The 26035-nt window shown below is 41.1% G+C and overlaps 2 protein-coding genes across 8 annotated transcripts in view; one reads left to right on the top strand and one right to left on the bottom strand.

Moving 5' to 3' along the window:
• Herc4 (HECT and RLD domain containing E3 ubiquitin ligase 4) overlaps positions 1-6795 on the bottom strand; it is a 7655-nt gene extending 860 nt beyond the window's left edge. The window contains exons 1-18 of one of the 4 annotated variants that reach the window (XM_011153744.3): positions 6570-6795; positions 5339-5418; positions 4734-4926; positions 4526-4636; positions 4296-4418; positions 3893-4168; positions 3638-3789; positions 3426-3542; positions 3072-3338; positions 2748-2875; positions 2447-2615; positions 2018-2308; positions 1747-1929; positions 1407-1493; positions 1077-1268; positions 613-923; positions 336-485; positions 1-260 (exon numbers count right to left, since the gene is read on the bottom strand). The exon at positions 1-260 is cut by the window's left edge and continues 80 nt beyond it. In XM_011153744.3, coding sequence (XP_011152046.1) covers positions 1-260; positions 336-485; positions 613-923; positions 1077-1268; positions 1407-1493; positions 1747-1929; positions 2018-2308; positions 2447-2615; positions 2748-2875; positions 3072-3338; positions 3426-3542; positions 3638-3789; positions 3893-4168; positions 4296-4418; positions 4526-4636; positions 4734-4926; positions 5339-5359 — 3031 coding nt within the window. In that variant the 5' untranslated portion in view covers positions 5360-5418; positions 6570-6795. Of the gene's footprint in view, positions 261-335; positions 486-612; positions 924-1076; positions 1269-1406; positions 1494-1746; positions 1930-2017; positions 2309-2446; positions 2616-2747; positions 2876-3071; positions 3339-3425; positions 3543-3637; positions 3790-3892; positions 4169-4295; positions 4419-4525; positions 4654-4733; positions 4927-5338; positions 5543-6569 lie in introns of those variants that run through there. The other 3 variants (XM_011153745.3, XM_025305347.1, XM_025305348.1) reach the window with 3 other exon arrangements.
• A 657-nt stretch (positions 6796-7452) lies between these two features.
• Positions 7453-25285, top strand: Moe (moesin). Of its 4 annotated transcripts, XM_025305403.1 has the most exons (12): positions 7453-7703; positions 10775-10830; positions 13256-13435; positions 19210-19233; positions 19921-19953; positions 21800-21922; positions 22155-22427; positions 23122-23451; positions 23808-24050; positions 24346-24521; positions 24606-24822; positions 25096-25285. In XM_025305403.1, the coding sequence occupies exons 2-12, from the start codon at positions 10819-10821 to the stop codon at positions 25258-25260; spliced, it is 1776 nt and encodes a 591-aa protein (XP_025161188.1). In that variant the 5' UTR covers positions 7453-7703; positions 10775-10818; the 3' UTR covers positions 25261-25285. The 4 variants fall into 4 exon arrangements, with proteins under 4 accessions (XP_025161188.1, XP_025161187.1, XP_025161189.1 ...); XM_025305402.1 differs by lacking the exons at positions 7453-7703; positions 10775-10830 and adding an exon at positions 12567-12950; XM_025305404.1 differs by lacking the exons at positions 7453-7703; positions 10775-10830; positions 19921-19953 and adding an exon at positions 12567-12950.
• The last annotated feature ends 750 nt before the right edge of the window (positions 25286-26035 follow it).

Here is a 26035-nt window from a genome sequence, read left to right as displayed (position 1 = left end):
TCAGTTCATGAAAGACCTGCCAAAAGAGAACGACAGTGGGGTTGTTTTCGGAATAGCCCTCCTTATAAGTCGTATTTTTCTGCAATTGTTCCCAATCGTAATTTTCATTACCAACTACCACAGACATCAGTTCCTGACTGTGGAAGAGCTCTAATACTCTGCCACCGCACACTCTGTGGAAACCTTCATAAAACGCTTTGAAATGAGATTCCACGGATCTGTTTAGTATATAGTCGACATAAAGGTCGACGAATTGCTTCCTGCAAAGGGGCATCATATTTCTTTTTATTATCGCTAACACATTATTAGTGCTAACACATATGATATTTACGTACTTATTTTTTAACGTTACAGGAACTTTGCTACCGCCGGGTATCAATTCGAAGGTTTTCTGTTCGCCGAATGCCTCTCGATTCACTTCGAAGTTCAAACTGAACACGTCTTCGAAATCCAATTCGTTGTAGTCGAGAATACTCTGCATACTTCTGCAATAACATAAATATATACATACACACGCGCGCATGCACATACATAGACAGATTCGTTAAATTCACAATTAATGAAACGCCATAACACGCCAAGGACACCAGGATATCATGGAATGGAACGTACTTTGCAATTACTGGTGATAAATCCTTGACGTCGTTCAATCCAACTGATTCTCCTAACAACTTTTTATACAAGGCCAACGGGAACGGTAAATTGATAATGATGAAATTATAAATAGCCAAACCACAGAGAAGACCGATTAGGAAATACATGACTTCATCCTCAAACGAGTCTTCGATAAACCAGATTGTTCTCGTTTCTTCATATTGTTTAAACATACCGTACTTGGGATCGAGTACTTCTCGCAACAGGAGCATGAAAAATTCCTTCTTCACCCCGCCTGCGTCTTCAGCCTCCTCATCGTGAAATTTGATCTAAAGAATTTAAACGCGTTTTGTACGAGTAGTAGTTACCAGTTCTTAGAATCTTCAATCGTAATTTTCTCTTTTAATCTTCAAGATGTACTGAATATCTCACCAATTATTTACACGCACATATAATTAGCCGATACAATGCTAGATACTCACTCTGAGCGGTTTCTTCAAATCATAAGGATCATATTGCGATAATTGTGTTAAAGTATCCGTGACTATATTCTCTCGTGATACGTTCAACGTCACAAATTGATTATGCTGCCGAGCGTCTACACTTCCCGTGTTTATATGAAATAATATATGTCTGATGGCTCTCGATGCTGCTTCATTCATCGCGGATTGCATCTAACACAATATATATGTAATATATATTGTGTGCGTGTGTGTGTGTGTGTGTGTGTATGTATGTGTGTATCGCGTTTACAGATCAATTGTTCGATTTAAAAATATTTCTAGATTCATATTGATATTTTCTTTTTATACCTGTACAGCTTGATCCGTTTCCAATAATACAGTTTTCGCCTCGGCATCGAAAAGGAAAGGATAATTGCAAAAGTATATTCTGGGATACTGAAAATTGGCAAAAATTATAAAGTCAATCACATATGCATGTACATGTGTACTCAACAATACAAATTATCAGGGATGACGTCCGTAAGAGTATTCTAAATATAACTTTTAAGCTGATCTATAGACGATCTCTTCTAAAAATATTGTTTTCTAACGCAATCACCACGCAATCTTTCTATCGACCTATCACCGAGACACACGATGATATATCGTAAAAGAAGAGCTTCTGGACGTCTCTTTTGGAGTTACTTACATTAGGTGAGGAATCTTCCATTAGCCACCTAAGATACTCAGTTCTGATATCTATAAACTGCATCAGATTCGGCAAATGAAAAGTTTCGTAAGATACTCGCATAGCATCGTCTGCGAAATTTAGTTTATATAATAACCGTAATAATTCTAGGGCACACTTTAGGCTTGGATTCCACGGGACACTCTGTAAAATATAATTTTCAGAGTAATTATTACACGCACGCACACATTTCTTCTTACGATGATTACGATCGATGATTACGCGTCATTACCTTGTCCGCTGTCGATTGCTTCACGAAGTGTAATACGACATACTTGTAAATCCTCACTAGTCTCTCAAAGTAATGCGCCGGAGCATTGTTCCACCATATGTTTACAATTTTGCAAGCCTCCGGCTTTAGAGTCAACACGGCCTGGGAAAATGGTTTCTGCAGACTGTTGTGGTTTATTGGGTCCACGAATCCGTGATACAGTGGCAACGTTAAGTACACTCTTAGGGACTCTACGTCGGGCGGAGATGTTGCTAACGACGGTAAAAGACTATCGGTTATACATGTAAAAATCTGTAATAACAAAAGAATGTCGTTAAATGTTGAACAATTCAATATATCATTAGACAGGGTAATTATCTAGTGCCGAGTAAAATGCGGTACATGCTACCAGAGGAATCCCATGCAATATTGACAATATGCCATACCTACCAATTCTTGGATCGTTTTGTTTTCTAATTTTGAAATAATTGCGTATAATTTAATCGCACTATCAATGTCCACACCGTGATGTTTCCTCGAACATCCGTAATGCGCGTCATTAGCGCGCAAGAAAGATCCATTTATACATGCTTGACTTCTGAACACAGTCTCTAAATACCTGGAGAAACGTTTAAACGAATTACTGTGTACGGTCTGCGACAAAGTCGGCAAATCTGTTACAATCACGATTATGCTGTACAGATCTCTGCTAGTTACGAATGCGTTTGCCAACACACTTATTCTCACTCACGTAATTAATTCATGATCAACCAATGATTCAGCTGGAACTCTTTGACAGGCAGCTAGTTGTTCCTCCGTCACTGTAAGAATTTGGGAGGTTGACCCTAATATTCTACAGTCATCTGGTTCTATATTATCCTGTAGATGTTCAAGTATAAATAATTCTTTCGTATATTATTCACGGGGAAATACTGCGAGACAGATATTTCGTTCCGGTACTTTTCTTTTGCTTTTCAAAAACTCAGAGAAGAGAGTCAGTTGACTTCAACTGATAAATTTGACAAGTAAATTAACTTCTATAAAGATACATATGGGAAATGGGAAAAGCACACACTTCTCTCAAGGTGACTATAGCGAAACAGTGATCACCACCGCTAAAAATATGTTTAACAACGCAATCAGTTGGTTTAGGACTGTCATGTGAGTCGTGGTTTATCATTGAAGATCCGCTCGGAGAGACCCATGGTCCAAATACAACTTGTGGTGTTGTAGAATTCTGGGCGATACGGTTACCCAATTGTCCGGCACCACCTAGACCCCACGCATAAACTCTGCCTCTAGATGGTACCAAAGCCAATGTGTGCCTTCTCCCGCAGGATATCTATACCACACAAAACGTTCGCCTATCAACTGTCATTGACAAGTCGAGTGAGAACGATAAATATGATTGTTGCAAGTGATGGCTTACCTGGGTCACCGTACTGCCCATCAGTTCCATTATTTGTCGCGGCAAAATTTCACTTGTTTTGTTTCCATGACCCAATTGGCCATACATCCCAGCACCGCAAGTGAACACTCCACCATCCTGGAATGTAATCACATGAAGATCTTTCTCGTCAAATCTATCAATCTGTGCGATCTAATTCATGCAATTTGTAAGCAGTAAAACTACTTTACTACCATCGTCAGGAATACGGAAAACTCTTCACCACATGCTGCGTAGCATACTCTAGAGTTTCTCAGAGTACGCAATTGACATGGCACATTTCTATTTTGTATATCGCTCAATCCCAATTGTCCAAAAGTATTTCGGCCCCATGCGAATACTGCTCCTGTTTGAGACACAACAGCGTCAAGGAAATAAATTCAACGTCTACACGAGATTTTTTCTCTTTCCTTTGTTCCAGTTAATAATGTAACGAGGTGAACATTTACCAGATTTCGATATGACTATAGTATGATATCCCCCACATGCCACAAATGCAATCGGTACAGCAGCTAAACTATGAACTAGCTTGGGTTTGAGTTCCATTTTTGTGTCAGATCCTAGTCCTAATTGCCCATCACTGTTACTGCCCCATGCGTACAGCTCTCCATTATTCGTAAGGGCGATCGAATGCTTCAAACCACACGCGATTTGCACAATTATCTTTGTACCCAATGTCTTCACCATACGTGGTTCACGTATTGTAGCACTGACGCGATCTAAGCCTGTAAAATAATAAACAAGTGATAACTATTATACTTTGACGATCAACATTGATTGCGAATATCATCGCATTGTGTTGTCTTGTTTCATCATGTAAGAAGCATGGTATATTATGGTATGTGATATTACCTAGCTGACCTTCCACATTACTACCCCAACTGAAAAGTTGTCCCCATTCGTTTACAACCAAAGTATGACTAGATCCACACGCTGCTTTTCTAAATGCAAGTGGATCTATACCACTTATTAGTTCTACATAAAATATCAGTATATTTTATTAGAGGTTAATTTAGACTTTGGTGATATCTATCTAGGTTTGTAAGAACTCACACTGCACCGTAAGTTTTTATTATACTCACGTAGTCTTTTCCTCCCTTTTTCTTGACCGAGTTGTCCATGATCGTTGTTACCACAGGAATATACTTGGCCTTCCTTGGTAACAGCTATAGTATAATTATCTCCACAAGCAACTAAAAACATGTTTTATCTTATAGAATCTTTTACACATCCCTCACACCCTTAAAGATTCTATACACATTAACTCTAACATTTATTTTCAAGTCTTACTTTGCTCAATTTCGTTAGCCTTCTCAAAATTTACTTCACGAGGAGTAAATATATTTTCATCCTCAATACCACCCAGCCCCAATTCTCCATGAATGGTACTGCCCCAACAAAACATTTTGTCGATTTCAAACTTTGGATACTTTGTCACTGAGTTAATCTTTTCTGCCAAATGGCGTTTTCCTGAATGTGTTTCCTGCGTTCATAGATATATATACTATGTAATATGTTATATTTGTATATGGGACAACATTTTTAGTCCAGTAAGTCTACTTGTAACAAATAATTAGTAACAATCAATGCTACACATTGATAAATAATCAAATAAGATCTCCATTCCGTTCTCATAAGAAAATGATGCAATAACGATAATCAGTTATAAAAAAAAAATATATACATATATATATATAACAAAGGATAAAACAAAGAGACATTGTTACTTTATAGTCAAATATTTTGAAGAGTAATCGGCTAAACGAACAAGATCGTTTGTTTGTGTTTGATATAATGTAAATTTCAGAAAATTTCATAAAATATATATATTTCAATATTAAGAAGAGAGGTGTTAGAGTATCACGTCGAGGCTAAGGACTGTGACAGTAACTAACCATATTTTTTCTATATCTCATAGCACAAGCGTCAGGCTTGCGGGCGGGACATGTTTTTTACGAGAAACGCGTGGTACGTCCTAAAAATAACACTTCTTTGTAGAACAGTACTTCTGGTAGATGACAGCGATTCCAATGTAGCATACAGTCACACGTGAATCGGTCTGAATAATAATCAAACGGCAAACCACGAGAAACAACGACATTTATCGCACTCTGTATATTGCATCGCGAACTTCGAAGCGTGACAAATTCCTTTTCCGGTGAATCGAAAATTTTACGCAAAACGCATATACGTCCTGGCTACGGCTGATGCGATGAATAATATGAAAAAAGTAATTTCTTTTTTTAATTTTATATTGCGTGTTGTGCGACTGAGAGGTTAAATCCGAGATTCGCGGAACGTTCTCGACAGTTAAACGTGTGTGATCTCTCGACGAATCGTTACTTTAACTGAATGATTAGGATAACGAGGAGGAAGTAGGGAAGATAGTTACTGATTTAATACCAGGATGTTGAAAACTTTTTCGTAGCAATATATATTCGCGAAAAACAAAAAAAAAACAAAATATATGTCATGATCGTCATGATTTTGTATCTACGAACTCAATCGTTCGCGGTCGTTCGAGACGATTGATTCGCGAACGTGTGATGACATTGCGCAAATGCAAATTATGCCGAGCGATCGGATTTTTCTTTCTTTTTTTCTACGAAAAGATATCCCTTGGCAGTAACATTGGTGTTTCCAACGGGAAAATTTTAAGCTTCGAGTATTACACAGGAAACGAGTTGGCAGAGGTAGAAACCACGATGACTCGTGGTTTTTCGTGGTCCGCGAGTTAATCGCGCACATGCATTTGTATATGCGCGCAGTTTTGCCCGAGAGTTAAACGACCAGGAAGAAATTGCAAAAATCTCAGATGGTCCAACTACTTGTCGTTCACCGTGTCATAAGAGACCTCAGCCTCGAAACGAACACATATCGAATCGTTGACTCGATGAGCAATAGAGCTTAGGTTATTAGCTGAGGATACGTCGCACGTCGAGGACAGTCCGATATCGTTTCGTGAGACCTTTGATCACGAAGGAAGAGAGAAAAAGTGTAATGTCTCGCTCGAGAATTATAAGACGCGATGCGACGCGGAAATCGTAATTCGTAGTAATTTGACTCGCTCGTTACTGACAGATCCAATCGTGACAGATACGTGAGTATCGCGTCTACTTGACTTACATTTTCGCTCGTCGATTTCGTTTCGTCAGATCGGAGTAACAATCGTCGTCGTTAGTACAGCGACTGACAGTCTTTTTTAGCGATATATATATATATATATATATAACGCGTATGTGTAATTTGGCCACACACAGAGAACCTGATTATTTATGTATATTTTTTCACAGTTGCAAGCTATGCGGTCGCAGTTGCGAAGTCGCGCGAGGAAGCCGTATAGCACAGGCTAGGGATAGACACATAGAAATCATAGAACTTTGTATCTCACGAACAAACGTAATAGCCTTTAACATTTACTAGGCTATCGTAATTTTTCGATCATACGCATTGTTTCTACATATTCGTGCATCGTGACTGGTGATTACTCGAGATAAAATAGTTGGTCTGTTCTTTTTAGCTGCACTGCGGAACTAGTGCGATAAGACAACTATATTTTTTCTCACTTTAACTTATTGCACCAGTTCAGTAGTGCAGCCAAAAGGAACAGACCAGAATCTTTTCCTTTTCCTTCACGTGAACTCGTGAAAAGTGAAAATTTTCTAATGCAAAAACATATGTGGAAATGTTTGCTTTTCATGAGTTTATGCTAGAGGAAAAGATTCATGACTGATGCCCAGCAGGTCCCTCCGTGACATCACGGATTATTGTTTGGACAGAGTAAAGGCCATCGCACACAAATGAACGTAAGACAGTAAAGAAACTGACCAATCACAAATTGAAAAATTCTGGTGATTTTTCGTCTAGTAAATCCGATTTGCGCGCGAGTTGTCGAGTGATCTCGCGATTGGTCAGTTTCTACAACGTGAACGTTGTCACTGAACGTGTCTTTGTAACATTCGTGGTTCATGTCCCTTTCTCTCTCCCCTTCCACCGCGGCCGCCGTCAAGACGGAGCGAACGAGCGTAACGTTAGCGTAGGTAGGGCGGACAGGCGGTGGCGGTGACGGCCATATTATCAGTGAGGTGTCAGTATTTTCCGAACGTGACGGGATTTTTGGGTGTGGATCGCACGGTTTCCTGTCTCGCTAAGGCTGTCGCGGGTATAGCGCGAGTGCGAGCGCGAGTGTCGGCAGGCCCGCCGTGGATGTTGCGCGACACACGTGTCACGGGATTTTCGGGAGCGTGCAAGCAGAATCGAGTGAGTATCTACTACACATCGAGTCGCGCTCGTCGTGCTCTCTGCTATCTCGTACGCGCTGCGCCGAATCGTTGCTCACTGGCTTGTCGCATAAGGCGCATAAGAGGGACAAAGAGAGAGAGAGAGAGCAGACAGCATCGGTCTCTCGACGGGATTGACGTCGAGCCGAAAAAGCCGGTTAGCGGTTCTCGCCTCTCGGCTCTCGGCTGGCGCGTCGATTGCGCCGACGTTGCTCCTGGCCCGGTGATGTCGCCTTATTTGCAGTTTAACCGCATCTACAGACGGCTTTCCTTCTTTCGCCTTATATTGTTATTCGGAACAAGTGTCCCGTAAAGAGACGAAAAATCAAAGTTGTTCAACTGCGAAACGACCAATTTAATGGACCAATAGTGATGTTGATCAGGCAAATTGTGCTCAACTTTATCTTTCCTTTTCTCTCTCTCTCTCTCTCTCTCTTTCTCTCTTTCTCTCTCTCTCTCTCATGCATGAGTTACAATTTTCGATATAGTTCTGGAAGAGACGGAGAATTAGAGAATTGCAAATGGATCCGCAGAATCAGTCGCGTTGCATAGATGTCAGTTTCATTGACTTTGTCAGCTTCGATTTCCTCTTCTCTCTTCCTGCATCGCTGTTCTTATTAATGTCAGCAGTGTGACTTGGAAAGAGACGAAGAGATACAAGTCGAATAATTAGATAACCAACTCGTATGTACTCTCATTTTGTATCGCGTCAACAGGACCTTTCTTTTCTGTTGAAGACAATGTTAGAGATTCTTCAATAATAGATACATTCCGGGAAATTTTCGCGCAAAACTTAAGAATATCAATTTATGTCTTGTTTAGAAAAAAAAAGACATAATGTCGCGCAAATTGGGAAATGGCGGGCAAACATTGGCCACCTTCGACATTCTCGACATAGAAGATCGAGTCACAGGCTATCGTTTGAGACGCGAAGGTTGCTCTCACTGTGGTATCTGGCATAATACGGCCGTGATCGCACGATTTAAAAGAGGGCGAAAAACAAGTAGAATTTTGTCGATCGGACAACTTTGCGCATCGATGTTCGGTCAGTGGTAAACTCTGATATTTTCTGTCGGTATTACGTATGTTACACTTGAAATTGTACAAAAAGAAGGGGGAAAAGAAAACGAGAAGTCGCGGTTATAGCGGTTATTTATCGAGGACTCTGCCGGTGCCGCTCGTTCTTGGCCATCTTGTACTCGCGACACGGCTTCTTGACCTATCGCTAGACCGTCGTATAGAGGTTACGTCGCGTCAAGGTATATACTCGTACTCGCTGTGCCCAGCGGCGTTTGCCGATCAGTCTCGCCGAGAGAGATCCTTGGATGCTCGTTTTCGCAGCACATGCGACGTTCAAATTCGATTCTCCTTCGGTTTTCACGTGCTGCTTACCGATATGACTCAAGGTTAGAAAGTTTTTTCCGACTAAAAATAAGGAAGATGTGAAAATTGTACAAATACATATAACATATAACACTACGAATTTAATCTTCGACTTATTTCAGAAATGAAATGATTGTGCTCACGAGATTATGATTATTATTCGAAGACGGTCGCATAACAAGGATCACCGTGGCAAATCATGCGGCTTCTTTCCACTTAGGAGCGGACAACTGTTGAGCGCAGTGCCATACCATGGTTGCTGTCAACGATTTATAAACCTCTCGTAATCGCAAACATACGGATAGAAAACCCGCGGCAGCAAACGGTATCCGTTTGAACGTGTTGAAAAGTTGTTGGTTATCTATCAATTTACTTCTATCAAGCAATAACATTTTACGTATTATATATTTTATACGCGCTGCAGTGAATTTGAAATTGATTATGAGATTAAACAATTGGTTGGCGGCGATCCATTGGCAACAATCTGTGATTAGAGCTCGTTAATGAACGACCTTGAGGAGGATAATTGGTTATTAATAGAGTTTATCGAGGACTCGGCTTCTCTCGTCGTTCTCATCGTACGTTTGATAGAAAAAACACTGTCTCATGTTGCTTTGCAATATGCTTGCTATGCAATTTTCGTATTGAGAATCTTTAAAATTAAAATCGTTAGAATCGAGTCACGCGTGGTAGACGCGCTCTTGAACGATGCTGGAGCAGAGACAAGTTTGTTGTTAAATGATCGACAATCTCCGGTATTGGATGAATCGACGACGACCGCGGGAAATGTAAAGAGAAGATAATCGTATCCAATGTTAAATGTTCATTTTTACTACGAGCGTATCGCACTAGTGACATTTCCTCGGATAGCAAGGACTCGTAGTTGTTTCCGTAGTTGTAATTACGTATAAGGAGACAGACATATTCTCTCTCTCTCTCTCTCTCTCTCTCTCTCTCTCTAGGGGAGAGGGAAGCACTATTTTTGCGATGAGGAGACCGACAAAAGTTGAACGAGATAGTCGCGGTTCAATGAACGTACGTGCCATGTGAGTCCTAGATAAAAGGGGAATGTTAGACAACGCACGCACAACGCAACGCAAGCAGGCACTCCTCGCTGCACTCTGGTGGATGTCTGCGGATGTCGGTCACGCGGATTTGCGCGGATCGTAACTCGATGCGACTCGCGCCTTTTCGCCGTCGTGTTTGTTTCTTCCATTTTTGCTCTCCCGATACGCATTTCCATGTTAAAGATTCAACGGAGGAGACGGTGGTTACGCGTCTCATGTAACGCCCCATAAACGTTTTTTATACCCGTACCCATGACCAACTATGGTCGACATACGTCTCTTGTTGAATCAGATGTGATTATTTGTGGTTTCGATCGCCGGTCGGAAGTTATACACACACCATTTTGTTCAACAATCTATTCAATATCTTAATAGCAACCTAATCTGTTGCTAATCTGTTAAATGACTAGAATCTTCAAAAGGCGCTTCAGTCACATGTGTCATGTCGTTGATATTGCTTTTGGTAAAGCGAAAGCATGAGGATTCTGGAGAAATTTAAGAAATAACATTTAGAAAGCAATTTTTGAATCTGTGTTTGGCGATTATTCCTACCTCAAGAATTAATTTTTAATTCTTGTACATTGTTATGTTTGTGTTTCAGAGAGATAGTTCTACTGTTTAGTACGAGAAAACACAGCTGCCACGATGCCGAAATCGGTATGTATTTTCTTTATTATTCGGAACAGAATTGACCCCTTCCCCCATGCTCTATCTTCGCCGGAAACAGTCCTACATTTATGTTAAAATGCTACTCTTTTTCTTCTTTTTTTTTTTTTAATTGAAAATTGTAAATTGAAGCATGTATCGTTAAAAGGGGTAACTGCACTTTTCCGAATGCATTTTTCAGATTTCACGATTTGCAATTTTACTCTGGCAACGGTCGGTGTACGATAAGATAATACATATTTGTTATTACAAAAGAAACAAACATGAATGATTTGCGGCATTTATAGGTAATGAGAAGTTAACCCGATTCGAGGAAAAACAAAATCATTCCAATTATGATAATTTTTGATTTCTGATGCTACAGTTGTTGTTTGCCGCTTTTTTTATTTTATTTGTCACAAATAAATCAGTTGGTATATGTTAAAATGATTCAATCATATGGGATAAGTTGATGTACTTTGCGCTTAACACTCGAAAGGGAGACACTGAGGAAGGATGCGTATATTCTTTTATCTCGCGAGGTAAAGCAATGAATATAATATGGAAAATGTGTTCTATTCTTGGACACGGATGCTACGTCTTTGAGACGTTACTTTTTACGAACATTACGTAACATTACATAAGGTGATATCTTTTATTATTGGAATTGGTGGTAACGCGAACACTTGCGCACAGAAACGAAATATGCTGTTACGCTGTTACGCGACGTGTGTATTGATTGCGGCACTTTCCGTCGTATTTCATTTGTTTATCTGTTTATTTTTTACGGGAAAGAAATTGTAGTTGAAGCTATTTCTGAAACGAGAGAAATACATCTATCAGATCATTCGAATCGTTTCAGCATTAGAAGTACAACCTAACTTAATCTGATATAATCCAACGGATTATCGAAACTTGTCGCATTTTATTTTTCTAGTTCGCGCACGCGACAACTATTTTCGCATTTCTCATCGTTTACCGATATTGCTGACAGCGTGAAGAATGCTCTGATATTGCATATATCGCAATGCGAAAGGTACCGGTCTTTAGACACAGTTGAAGTCCGAAGACAAATATTCGCCTTCTGCCAACTCCGAACGAAAAGTTCTCTTCGTAAAAATGAAGTTTTTTGTTTTTTTCTTTCTCCTTTTTGCAAATTACCGTTGAGGCTGCGGAACTCGTTGTACGTACTCGTTGGCCGATAATCTTTTTAAACTTTTACTCTTTCAGTTTATTGTTTTTTTTTTTTCTTTTTTTCAGTACAATTGTTCAGTAACCTTAGATTTCCTGATTAGATTTGTATGCTGATTAGTTCCGCGTGTATCCCCTACGTTGCTCTATATTGATAAATTTCACATGAATGGCGTAAATCTTTGGGTGGAAATCGACTATGTTTTATGCTCTTTCAACGGTACGTGCGTCAGCTATAATCAGATTCAGATATAAGAGCGCAAGTAAAAAACGCAAAGTTACGCAATAAAATTAACATGCGCGCATGGTTGCAACGGTTGCGCGCGTGCACGCCGTTTCCGCCAATCGGATGATACCGAGCGCGCCCGCCAGTTTTCAAAAAACCTTAATCGCCGCCGACGTTACGTGGGCCTCAGGCGGGGTCGCTTCCTTCCGCGCAGCCGCTATCGTAGCGCGTGATTGGTGGACACGCGGCGCAGACCGGCTTCTTCACGTGACCGCGTAACGCGCTCTGCACGTAGTGGGGGAAGCCGTTGCACCGTTGCGTGTCGCCTCGCTTCGCGCGTTTTCGCCGGAACAGCGATTGAAGGGGGAAAGGACGCAGCCGGTTGCATCCGCTGTTCGGCCCATTGTCTAGCTCGAAACCGGCGAAGGTCGACTGCGTTTGCTCGCTCGCTCGCTCGCACTTACGTACGCACGAACGATCAGAGTTAAATTTTGCCGCAAGTGTTACCACCGAACGCGATCCATCCTCCCTGTTGTGTCCCGTCGTGTCGTGTCGTGTCGTGTCGCGTCGCGTCGCGGTGCGCGTCCCCGGCCTGGCGTCTGAAATTCGTTCGCGGTGTATTCGCCAAACGGTCGATCGCGTCGCGTTTTACCGGTAGTATCCTCTGGCTTTGTGTTGAACGAATCTCGTAGACATGGTTGCCGGCGCCAAGATGGTAAGCCAATCGTTAGCGGTGGAACTTGATTTTTTGCATTTTCGATACGTTGAGGAGATTGCGAGATGCAAATTCAACAAGTCACTTGCCTTTAAAATGATATTTATTCCCTTGCTTCTGTACAAATCTTGCGAGATATTTATTAGAGTGGTGTGGTAAATCCATTGGTAAATCTGTGAAGGAAGAATACACGAGTTCATCGAAAAAGTACATACAAGCAGCTCGGCGTTATTAGGCGTTCTTTACGCGAATAAATTCGCGTTACTTGACGGCGCCATAATTTTTGCATGTTTTGTGTCGCGAAGATGAACGTGAGGGTGACGACGATGGACGCCGAGCTGGAGTTCGCGATCCAGCAGACGACCACCGGGAAGCAGTTGTTCGACCAGGTCGTGAAGACGATCGGACTACGCGAAGTATGGTTCTTTGGTCTCCAGTATACCGACAATAAGGGTGATCTCACTTGGATCAAACTCTACAAGAAGGTAGGATACTTGCGCATTTGTCCTGTACGCTTTATCCCGTTTTCCATTTATTCGACGCCTCGTATAATCTTCCCTCTGATTTCTGTTCACTCGACACATTTATTGGCGTTTTATTAAAGTATACGCGTATAAACTCACTGTATTTCGTACAAGCGATATTCGGATAGAACATTTATTCGCGACGAATATTCGGCCGATCATGAAAACTTTGCGTTAATTTGATGGCGGTAGCTTTAGAAGCGCGGTATCTTCGCTGAAAGCAAAATCCCATCTTGATCCCCCTGTTATCCGCGCGTGTTATTTGAAATTTGTGGATGAAGAAGAGACAGATCGCCGAAATGTTAATACTAGTCTGGCAATGTGGCAATCACTCAAACGGAGTTTGTAGAGTAGTTGGCTTTTAATTAAATTGAAGTTCTACGCTACGATAGAATTGTCACTTTGGAATGTAGTAGTGATGCCTCGTGTTGATTGGAAAAGTAGATATAGCTGTAGAAGTTAAAGCGCAAAATCTAAAATGTAAGTAAATGACGATTGATCTAAAAGCACAGAAAGAGGAGAAGGAGACAAAGTGTATTGAGAGGGTTTTGTAAACCAAGGAAACATATGTTAGAGATAAAAGCAACAAATCGTTCATGGAAACAATACGAAACTTGTGTGACTCTGAGCTGCTTCACTTCACGAGCTGCTAATTTAGGCTCGTTTTATCGTCAATTTGAAATCTAGTTCTGGGGATAGCTTTCAGTGGATTAACTTTATAGTCGGCTTCGAATAAAATATTTACATAAAATTTTCGTGCCGTATAGTGCGAAGTATTAATATATTAATAAAATTTGCGCATCTTCACGATCGATCGTGTGCAATCAGATTTACGCTTACGCTCATGTAGAGTATATGGAATTAATGCACGAAGTAACAGTAATTGCCGACTTCCTAAGGAATTGCAATAATGTGTGAAGGGTTCCAAATAGCGAGCCAATGGCGAAGTACATTGCGTCGATTCACACGAAACCTGGTTTTACCTGTTTTACTGATGACATGACAATCGCAAGACTTTCCGGAATGGTATTTTTTTTTCTTTTTTTTTTCTAATTTCTTTTAATCATATGCATATTAGGATGTATTTCGCACGATCCACGAGACAGAGTTTTTTGCAGCCACACTATTAGCTGCCAGAGATAAAGAATTCTTGGTTTCTCAGATCTCAGTTCGTCGGTGACAAACGTCGGTGCTGACGTCATCTGCTTTCAAGTGCGAGACACGTGTTCTTACATTTCTTTTTTTGACCGCGATATGCGGTTTTTCTGGCGATCCTTATTTCCAGCAGACGTCACGTCTGCTCGCACGACTATCTGTCTCGATAACGTTGAAACCACTTTTTGTTTTGAAAATCATGAAGCGTTTCTGAATCTTTCGATCATCTTAAACAGTACTTCTCGAGTGTTCGTTCTCGAGTCTAAATACATTAAAATTATTCGGCGATTGTTCGATATGAACAATTTTCGAGTATCGCGGCTTGATCGGAAACAGGGACTACTGATGCATATGAAATTGCCTTTGAGAAACTCGAAACCTGTTTCCCCAAATTGCACCTGTAGATGTGCACAAGTCAGCGTGATATGGAAAATTTGGTATTTGATCGTTGACTACACTAGAAGACTACACTCGTTCGTTTTTTTATCGTTTCTTTGTTATATATCATTTTCTCCTCGAGGAAGGTTGCAAAATTACACATGTTACGCGTGAATCACGCGAGGAGGTTTCACACATTGAGGAAACATCTCTCAGAAATTAACAATTTTGCTGCAAAATGACGATCGTGAAATTGAATAATCGGTAATCAATAGTTAGCGCTCGAGGAGGAGTTAGCGTGCATCATTCGGTTTTACTACCTGCTCGCAATCAATTGCGCGACTTGAATTTTCGAATCCGAGTACAGTTACTCGTAGACCAGTTACTCGCAGGTAGACGCTGCTTTATCGGCTTTCACCGGCTGGTTAGCGGCAGCGACGCGCCTTCACCTTGACACAGTCGCCGCTTCTCGCTCGACTAGTCGTCTTTTTCAGCAGGTCGTTGGTTTTCTCGTCCTCGGCGACAGTTTAACCCGTTTTCCAGATTTCTCGTTCCGCTTCCCTCAGATGTGCTCTTTTTGCAGACGTTCAAACGTCTTTGGCAGGAAAACATTCCGTGTCGGGAAAAACCGGCGCGACAGGTGTTTGCCAGACTTGCCAGGTGAAAATTGCCATGATTGAACACAGACAAACTTCTAACCGATACCGGCACCTGAACAACAGCTAGCTTAGTAGCGACAGTCGAATCAGCAGGCGGCACAACCCCGCGTCTGTTTCGGCTGAATTTGGCGCAGCTGCAAGTCGTAGAAGCTATTTTATTTTTATGCGATAACAACGTGTTATTCATTGTATATTGCACTTTAGAATGCACTTGGATACGTGTCGTTAGTGCAGCACACTTGTACGATAAGTAAAAACATCGGAGCTAGATTCCAACGCATCTGAATAGCTGCTAGAGAACAAAGGTGAGAAAGAATACACAGGTTGATGTGTTTAGACGAGAGAGAGAGAGAGAGAGAGAGAGAGAGAGAGAGAGAGAGAGAGAGAGAGAGAGAGAGAGAGATATGTATCTGCATTCACTTATCCCGACTCACATCATCCGCAATGGGAAAGTGACTTCAAAATGAATATCAAGTACAGTCGTTGCGGTAGATCGATATTAATTTTTGTGCGAGAGTAATGCGTTTGTGAAATTTTCCGTTAATGATGGAACGATTGCACGCAGCCGGAAAGTGCGATAGCGAGGGTGGTGAAGAAGGAAGTGAAAAAGAAAGTTCGGAAATTGAGAGGCTACTCGGACTCGGATACGGACGACGACGAGTTTGACGACGGTCTGGTAAGAGCCCGAAAAGATACTATCTTTCCGCTCCCCGAAATTCGTCCTCATATGAGAAAAGTTGTGGGATCGGGAGGCATTCTCATTCCGGGAAACAATGACTAGCGGTTAGTAGTTGGTGATGCGTATGGTGACTTATCCGTGTACCGTCTTTTAAAAGAGCGGTAGTCTCTGGGAAGAAATCCAGACGATTATAAAACGCGATGCGATGCTAAATTGTCCATCTATCGGCACGATTCTGTTGCTCTTTTCTTCTTCTCAGAGAAAATATTACCTGGAAAATGACGAGTCTCTATTGGAGAAAAAACAAAGAAAAAAGGGGGAAACGGAGAAAGAAGGCGCTAATACATGTCTGGAGACAGATGGAGTGATGCGCAAATACGTAACAAAGGTCGTCCTCGTGTAAGACGTGTAAAAAGCGGATTTTCTTCGGACACTGCTTCCATTCCATGATGCTCTCATCTCGGGAAGAAGATAATGTACCGTTGTCCGTTGAATGGACCGCTTGGCGAGTCTCTTTGGCAAGAAGAGATCAGAGATCTCTTAAAAGCAGGGAGGCGGCGCATCGAGATTGTCTTCGTAGAAGCAAGGCGTTTATCGTGTCGCAGATGCGCGATAAGGGAGAGAAACGGGAGAGGGGGAAAGCCGCGCTCATTGTCCGATACGCGCGCGCGATACCGCTCATTAAACGATTCAATCGAGCGTCAATTACGTCAGTTGTATGAAAATACCATTCAATGAGTCACTCGGGGGAAACGCCTAAGGAATTTCTTAGCGCAAGAAAGCCCGAGGAGAATCTCTTTCTCTTTGTCCGTCGCGGAGAGGAAACTGTTAGCGTCCTTTTATCTCCGTCGTTTTACAATCAAATCTGGAAGCTGTCGTGACTGCTGCATGAAACCACTTGCACGCGTTGCCCTAATTCGCGACGCGAAATCGTTGATTATTCCGCTCGCTTTTCTCTCGAGTCTCCTCACTGGTGGTGCGTCACTTTCTCCCAATTGAGATTCGTATTAACCCTTTAACTCGAGGTCGACTCTCTCGCGTGAGCGTTTGTCCAGCGCGATACGCTTGTTGAGATTACGTTACGTGCGTTTTTGTCATCGTCCAAACAAGCGAGCTTCTCGCACAGTAAGATATCACTGCGTATTACATCGGAGAAGAGAGATACATGTACACCCATATAGGGAATATTCAAGGAAGCATCACGACCAGTGACACGCGAATAGATCGTCACGTTTATTAATACGCGATATGGAGCGATGACGCGCGTATCGGTACCTAAGACGCAAAAATATGGAATATTGGAATTTTGTGATGGCTAGTAGTGTGACTCGTGAGGTACGGCTAATGTTTCTTCTAATCGTTCCTAACCTGAGAGTATACACTTCGCAATTAACCGTGCAATGAAATTTATCGCTGATTGAGTCATAATTTGTTATTGTGCCTGTGAGGCACGCGTGAGCGTGCATTAATGTGATTCAGACATGGATTAGCAGCACGGGGATTTTTCTGTGAAATGCAAACAGTTATCATCCTTTCGTCTCTCTCGTAAACTTATTAGTATCTACCGGAAGAAGCGGAATCTATCGAGAGATACGATCGTGTATGCACCAGAAGCGAGTCTGAGATGAAGAAAAGAAAGTTGAAGAACATTGGCTTTACTTACGGAAATGGGAGAGTATCGGTTTAAAGGAAAAGGGGCGTCGTGACAGAAGCGTGACAGAAGTAAGAAAATGCGATTGAGCGTGAGATCGATGACGAAGTCTGTTTATTTTCACGATAAAACAAACGCGGCGACTCATGAAGAAATCAAGTCGGAAGAATTCTCAGTGTCCTCCCAGTGTCCTTTTCTCGGCTCCCTTGTCAAAGCATGTATGAACAACATCTAATTTTACTTGTCGCGCTAGTGTCTAAATTGTCAGAACTGTACGATAAAGGCGTCGCCTTTATATCAAACTCGTGTTGAAGAAGGCGATGCTTCGACTCAAGGACTCCGCTCCAGTCTGGTGCGGTCGCGGCGGGGATGCTTGATCATTGGCGCACCGCCGCGCTGCTCCGTAACAGGTTACAGGTCGAAAAAGGCAATTCACACAGATGCGGACTGCAGACTGTTACGTAACACGTTACAGGATCTAGCAACCTGACACATTGCTTTCCGCGTGTCATTCTGCTCTCTTCTTCGCTCTCGTCTCACGCGGATCGAGATTGCATTGTGACTACCGAGGTGACCACGGATGAGGATTAACTTGGGTCAAGACTGAACCGGTTTCTCGTTTTCTAACTCTTTCGGGAATGTAAAGGATGCTTAAATTATGATATAAAACATTTTTTAAGCGGTATTCGTTTAGGCGGAAAGTTTGTAGCTGAAGTTTCTCGGTTATTTTTTTACAGGTGGAATCCACCTGTAAAAGATGTCATTTTATCGGGAGTTTTTATTTTATTCTCGACTCTTGAAATAACTTTGATTTGATTTGCAAGAAATCATGAATTATGAATTTCCTTTTTACTTGTCTATTTTTAACGACAGACTTTCCGCTTACGAGACGAAATCTATCTATCTATTGTCGTGTAAAAAAGACGCTATATACTGCCGAAAATTAAAAATCACGTTAAATATAAAATACAAGCCGGCTCGAATCGAGTAAAATTTCCTTGCGTGCGCGCGTGACGCAGTCCTTAAAATTATTGTTGCCTGTGCATCGTATCACACAGGTAATATCCCTCTCGCTTGATGGTAAATCTGATGCACAGTAATTTCAAGGACGTGTTCATTGCTGAGATACGCGGGATGGTTCATACGCATACTTTAACTTTACCATATTTTTATTCTTTGAACGCATGCCAACCGCAATACTAACAACTGGAAGAGTGGACTTTCATTCTTGTCTAGGGTAAGTTGTGAGTCGGATTAGCGCGTAAAGCATAAAAGATATGTCGCATGCTGCCGACAAATGATGCATGTTTAGCGACAGAAGTTATTCTCGTATCATATAATTTTTTCCAAACTACCTTATACATACGTACATACGAACGAACATACGAGCGAGTGAGCGTTGACTGTAGCGACATGTATTTTTCCTGCAAATGTAGATACCGCATTCGCAGTGAAAAACGGTATGTGGTATGATGTATACGTCACGAATACGACTCCGCCTTAACGTATCGATATAGAAACAGCAATAACAAATCATATGGTATTTGATAAGAAGGCAATTTTACGCCGTTACATCATGATTATGATCTTGTTTGATCGTGACCGGTGATTTTTTAAATAGCATGTTTGGAGTGTATATTTAATGCAAGACGTGAATCTACGATTCGTTTATTCGCGAGAAACTGCATCTCGGTTGAAAGGGGCGTATAAATTGTATAATATAGCGTTATACGATAATCTCCCCCCTCCCTTCCTTTCTTATGCTGCACATACGGTCGTTGAAAGGCGTATCTACTGTCACAGTTTTGTAGTGATATATGATTTGACTTGTATTATTCTAATGGTACATTTGCCTTTTATTTATTAAACACGGAAACTATATTGGCTGTAAAAGCAATATTGTGACGTACGCAAATAATTACAGGTGGTTCCATGTGGTCTCCAAAGAATCTGCCACGTAAGATCACGAGGATTCTTCGTTTGTTACATTTCATTCTTCAACAAATTCTTACCTTAGCGACCGGTATTTTAAATCATTGGATAAAATAAAAGCGGATGCCGTCGATGATATTTATTTTTCTTGTACACGGCAATACAAAATTTGACGGCATATTATGTAGTAGGGGCTCTTGATAGCATACTTGCTCGAAAGTTTTCGCAATTGATTTAGTAGCAACATTTGCTGTCTTTATCGCTTTATTAATCAATTTAGAAACAATATAAATCCTTAATAGATGTAATTTATTTGGTCACTTATTCGTATCATTATCATCTGCACATATGTTATCCTTTGTGTTTAGTTTTTATTTCGTATCGATTGGTCTTGAAGTGGTCGGAATAAACTATATAAGTAGCTGTACATATTTTTTTGAAACATTATTAACCACTGCATGTACATGAGATCTTTGTAAAATAATATAAATTGTATAAATAGTCGATTACACTTTGGCAGTTGTCAGAAGGAGCGCAAAGGCCACAGAGCAGTAAAGAAAGATTGTAGTTTAATGTAAATCTGGGTGTAATAATATTTAATCTAACATAATATTATCTGCTGATATTGCCTTCGAGATATGACGAGGAATGCATCGTGCGACATTGTGTCGCTGCGATAACTGCTAGAAATGTCTTTAATGTTTATCGGGAACGGTTCAGATACACTGTTTCATGCAATATTTTCTGCTCGTCGCTGATTACAGATAAGTAAATCTACAGCGAACGCAAGTAGCATAAACGCTTGCTTGAAGAACCGACTATCGTCATGACGTAATTTCTCTCAGTGATATCTGGATAAGATACGCGCGCGCGTACTTCCACAGGAATGGATAATAAGAATATGACTAAAGGCAAATGCATTTACCGCGTATAAAATTGTTGGCTAAAATACCTTTGCTTTAAGTATGTCGATTTTCTACTTAACTTTCGTGATATTTATCATTTCGAGTGTCGTTAGGGTAATGTATTATCGACTGTATCACAACCACGATTCGATATATATGAAATGCTCACACCCTCTAAATGATTACAAACTCCACTTATCGAGGCGAGGCGAGATCAGCAAGGGAACATTTTATCGATAACATACACTCAATTATTAAATAGAAACTATCACACACTAGATATTTTCATTCTCGTTACATTAATAATGTAGTAGTATTGTCGCATTTTTTGTCGTTTTACTTCTTAAAAAGTTCCCAACACTTCTCGGTGCAAAGAATAAATATATCAGATGTTTAAACTTGGTGTTCAGAAGCTAGCTCGAGCTAGGAGCAACACTCAACTTCTTTCGCAACTGCCAAATGTATGTATTTACTAAAGCACAAAGACACGATAAGAGGGCACATATATCCTCGCCACAGAGCGTTGACGAGATTATAATTTTATAAGAGAACGAATGTATCTTCTTTCTCGATAGCAGAGGAAAGATTTCATCAACATGGTAATGTAACAAAATCCCAAGAGATATTGAGGACTGCGGAGGAACCGCACAGAGTATAATATATATTAAAACATGTATATTAATATACATGTCAATGTATATGTCTTCAGTACATCACATTTCCTTTGGTGAAGAAAAAATATATCTTATTAATATTTCACAGCTTATATTTGTTCTCACATGTTGTTGTCTCTTTGAATCTTACGTCGCGAGAATTATTCGTTCGCATGTTCATATGTCATCTCACAACGTAAAACGCAACTGTAAAACGCTGCACGCTTTTACACGTTAAGCGTCACTGTGACCCTCACTCAAAGAACAGAGGGAACGGTTGGAGCAAGGTCACTTATCTTTTAAACGTTTGCAGGTGATGAACCAGGAGGTCAAGAAAGAAACTCCACTGCAGTTCAAGTTCCGTGCAAAGTTCTATCCCGAGGATGTCGCCGAGGAACTCATACAGGATATTACTCTTCGACTTTTCTATCTTCAGGTGAAAGAAGAAGAGCCATTTGTGTAACTTCCATGTTACGTTACTGATCTCAGCTCGCAATGTTCAATTCGCTGTTTCAATTCCCGAACACCTCTTCAAATTTGAAATGTCGGATTGATGTGAATACGTGAAAAATATTTGTGTATTTACGTATTTGTGTATTTACGATTTATAGGTCTATTGGTGCTCTAAAATAAGTAATCAATCGATATCACGTTTCGGATGGTTGTAGGTGAAGAATGCTATCCTCACGGATGAGATATACTGTCCACCGGAAACGTCCGTCTTATTGGCTTCGTACGCTGTCCAGGCGAGACACGGTGACTATCAGAAGGGTAGTCACCCCGCTGGTTTCCTGGCAAACGATCGGCTGTTGCCGCAGCGTGTCGTGGATCAGCATAAGATGAGCAAGGAAGAATGGGATAGTTCAATCACGAATTGGTGGCAGGAGCATCGTGGCATGTTGCGGGAGGATGCCATGATGGAATATCTGAAAATTGCTCAGGTATCTGTTCAAGTAGCACACAAGTTCAAGTAGTACAGAGAGCGTAAATCTAAGATGTAGAGGGCGGCGAAGTCTTTCAGGAACGAGCGACAAGTATTTGAACTGATGTTGATGCGGTATTGCGAATGATATATAAATGGCGAATCGATATTTGTGCTAATTACAATAGAATAAGATATAACATCGAAATAAGTATACTAAATGTTATATATATATTTTTTTATATTTATTTCTATAAATGTTATACTTTTTTTTTTATATGTTATGTATAGATTGTCCTCCCCCCCCCTCTCTCTCTCTCTCTCTCTCTCTCTCTCTCTCTCTCTCTCTCTTTCTCATACACATACACACACATATTCACTCTCACTCAACAGAGTCGCCGACAAATCCGTCTGACAAATTGTGTTTGTTTGTTTAAACTTTTCTGAATTCGTCATTTTACGCAATCTGTGCTCTTCCTGCGACTGCCGTGTGCCGCCGTATTCGGCGGCTGTTCGCATAATCTTCGATTATCACTCTGTTTAACAAATACACCAAGCGGTATATTTGAATCAATCTTCCGGAGAACATTACGGGCTCGATTTTTCGACTGGAAAATATTCTATTGCACGGAAGGTCGAGACCACTTATTGCCACTCGGATTGGTGTCACTGGTATCGTTGTAGTATTTTCCTTTGTTTTTTATTTTCCGTAGGACTTAGAGATGTATGGTGTGAATTACTTTGAAATTCGCAACAAGAAGGGCACAGACCTTTGGTTGGGTGTGGATGCTTTAGGTTTGAACATCTACGAGAAGGACGATAAGCTTACGCCGAAAATCGGTTTCCCTTGGTCCGAGATACGGAATATCTCGTTCAACGATAAGAAGTTCATAATCAAGCCGATCGACAAGAAGGCGCCGGACTTTGTATTTTTCGCCACCAGAGTCAAGATTAACAAGAGAATCCTCGCGCTATGCATGGGCAATCACGAGCTCTACATGCGCAGACGTAAGCCGGACACGATCGACGTGCAGCAGATGAAGGTACGATATTACGTTAAATGGCATTTATGTTACGGTAAGTGCAAAATCTGGTAAAACTGAAGTATTCGTGCGTTTGCTTATCTTAAGTACGTAAGCTTATGTAACATATTTGACACCGTTTTACGTAATCGTCATATAGTACATTGGATTTTTTACGCAAAGCTGATTATGTTGGATTATGTTGGATAGCGTTTTAGCGGCACCATTTTAGCGGCGCGTTTGTACAATACAACAAATATTCGATATTATTAGCATTTATCTCAGTTAATTTATAACTAATAAAGGTATTGATTAATGCATATCTTACTTTGGAGAGAATTATCAGGATAGAAATTACGATAGATTTTCTATTTTAGGCTCAAGCAAGAGACGAAAAAATAGCGAAACAGCAACAGAGAGAGAAACTGCAATTGGAAATAGCCGCTCGAGAGCGCGCCGAGAAGAAACAGCAAGAATACGAAGAGAGGCTAAGAAATATGGCGGAAGAAATGGACAGGCGGCAAGCCGAGCTGAACGAAGCTCAGGAAATGATTCGGCGCTTGGAAGAACAGTTGAAGCAGTTGCAGGCTGCCAAGGAAGAGTTAGAAAATCGCCAGAAGGTGAGAAAATGCTAGCTGATCCTAGTTATAATGATGTAGTTGAGAAACTACCAAACGGGGTATAAGATGCAAGTTTTTTTTCTTTCCTCTCTCTCTCTCTCTCTCTCTCTCTCTCTCTCTCTCTCTCTCTCTCTCTCTCTCTCTCTCTCTCTTTCTCTCATCTTTTTTTATCATTTTTTATCACTTTTTAAATTTTTAGCGTATCTGTCGGCGGCGCTATCGTTCAAATTAACACATGCATCTATACACACACACACAAGTACAGTTTCTTCATCATACGCGTATTTATTCGTAGGAATTGACGGCAATGATGGAAAAGTTGGAACTCTCGCACGAGATGGAGGCTGCGGAACGCGCCAAACTCGAACAGGAGATTAGGGCTAAGCAGGAGGAAGTGCAACGTATACAATCTGAAGTGGAAGCAAAGGATGCGGAAGCTAGGAGATTACAGGCCGAGTTCGAAGCGGCCAAGTACGAATGATTTTTTCCTCCTATTTTTTTAAGTATGTATACAGTTAAGACAGTCGGAAAATAATTGCACGTTACTGTTGTCAGGTTGAGACAAGAGGAAGCTGACCGAGCGTATCAGGCCAGTACAACCCCGCATCATCATCATGTCGAGGAAAACGAAGAAGGTGAGGAGGAAGGCGAGGACGAAGTTCCTCAAGGAGACGTTACCAAGGACCTTGCGACTGACGAATCGATAATTGATCCTGTCGAAGAGCGACGCACTTTAGCCGAGAGAAACGAACGTCTTCACGATCAACTGAAGGTTTGATTTTTTTTCTCAAGAAATTCAAGAAATAAATTACAGCCTATAAGAATCAACATAGAATTTTGGCTGTGAATTGTTTATTTAATATATTTATGATTATCGTGAGTTGTGCGTACAGGTTTTTTAATATTTATATTTGTCCGTGTTGTTTTTGAATTTTTGCAACAAAGTATATTTATTTTAAAGTTAGTTTAAACTACAGAGAGACAAATGTCTTAGACGTCGGAGACGTTTATACGTTACATTGTAATAGAATATTTCGTTTTGCAGGCATTGAAGCAGGACCTCGCCCAATCGCGTGACGAATCCAAGGAAACGGTGATGGATAAGATCCATAGGGAAAATGTGCGCCAAGGCCGCGACAAGTACAAAACCCTTCGTGAGATCCGCAAGGGCAACACTAAGCGTCGCGTTGATCAGTTCGAAAACATGTAAATTATAACGTGCATTTATTCGCTTACTTTGTTCACGCTCTTTCCTACCTTCAAGTTTCTCATTTGACTTTGCGTAAGCGGGGAATTGCAGTGTAATGATACAAGAAATACATGAGAAAAAGTGACAGGGGGAGGGAGAGGGAGAAAGAGAGGGTGGGAGGGGGAGAGGAAGGAAGGGAGGGAGGGAGGGAGGGAAGAAGATGGAGAAGCAGAGAGAGGTATAGATTCTACGATCGATGTATAAAACGAATCGTCTTGAATACACATATTTCCAATTAACTTACATAAGCTTTTTCCAATCATCGACGCGGAGTAACACCGTATGTAAAATCGCGTATGGAGAATTGTGAGTGATAATTTGATGTTAGCTCGATGATGACTCTATACTCTCACTCAATCGATAATCAAAGCTCTCACACGATTGGCGAGAAACGCGACGAAAAGCGAGCGACTCGCGCAGTCTTCCAGATATGCTTCCACGTTAATTGGTGTCGCGCGATTGGCCACATCGGGAAATCGTCACGTGTGCATGTCTTACGCAACGCGAGCAACTTGCTAATTTTGCGCAGGTACGTTTTGCCCGTGAAAGCGATGATTTGCCTACTTTGGTTGTTGATCCACCGACTATTTGGAAATAGTTTCTCGAATATCGATGTTATTCTACTATTTTTGGGCTTCGAAGTAACCTAACTGTGCGATATCATGATGTTTTGCCTTTTCGAAGGCAAATATGTTGCCTTTTCTCGCTGAAATAGCAAGAAAATTGCGATATTGAG

Source organism: Harpegnathos saltator, unplaced genomic scaffold, assembly GCF_003227715.2.
Source record: "Harpegnathos saltator strain DR-91 unplaced genomic scaffold, Hsal_v8.6 scaffold694, whole genome shotgun sequence".
NCBI lineage: Eukaryota > Metazoa > Arthropoda > Insecta > Hymenoptera > Formicidae > Harpegnathos > Harpegnathos saltator.
Note: the sequence above shows the minus strand (reverse complement) of the source record. Positions and strands in the feature narration are given on the sequence as shown.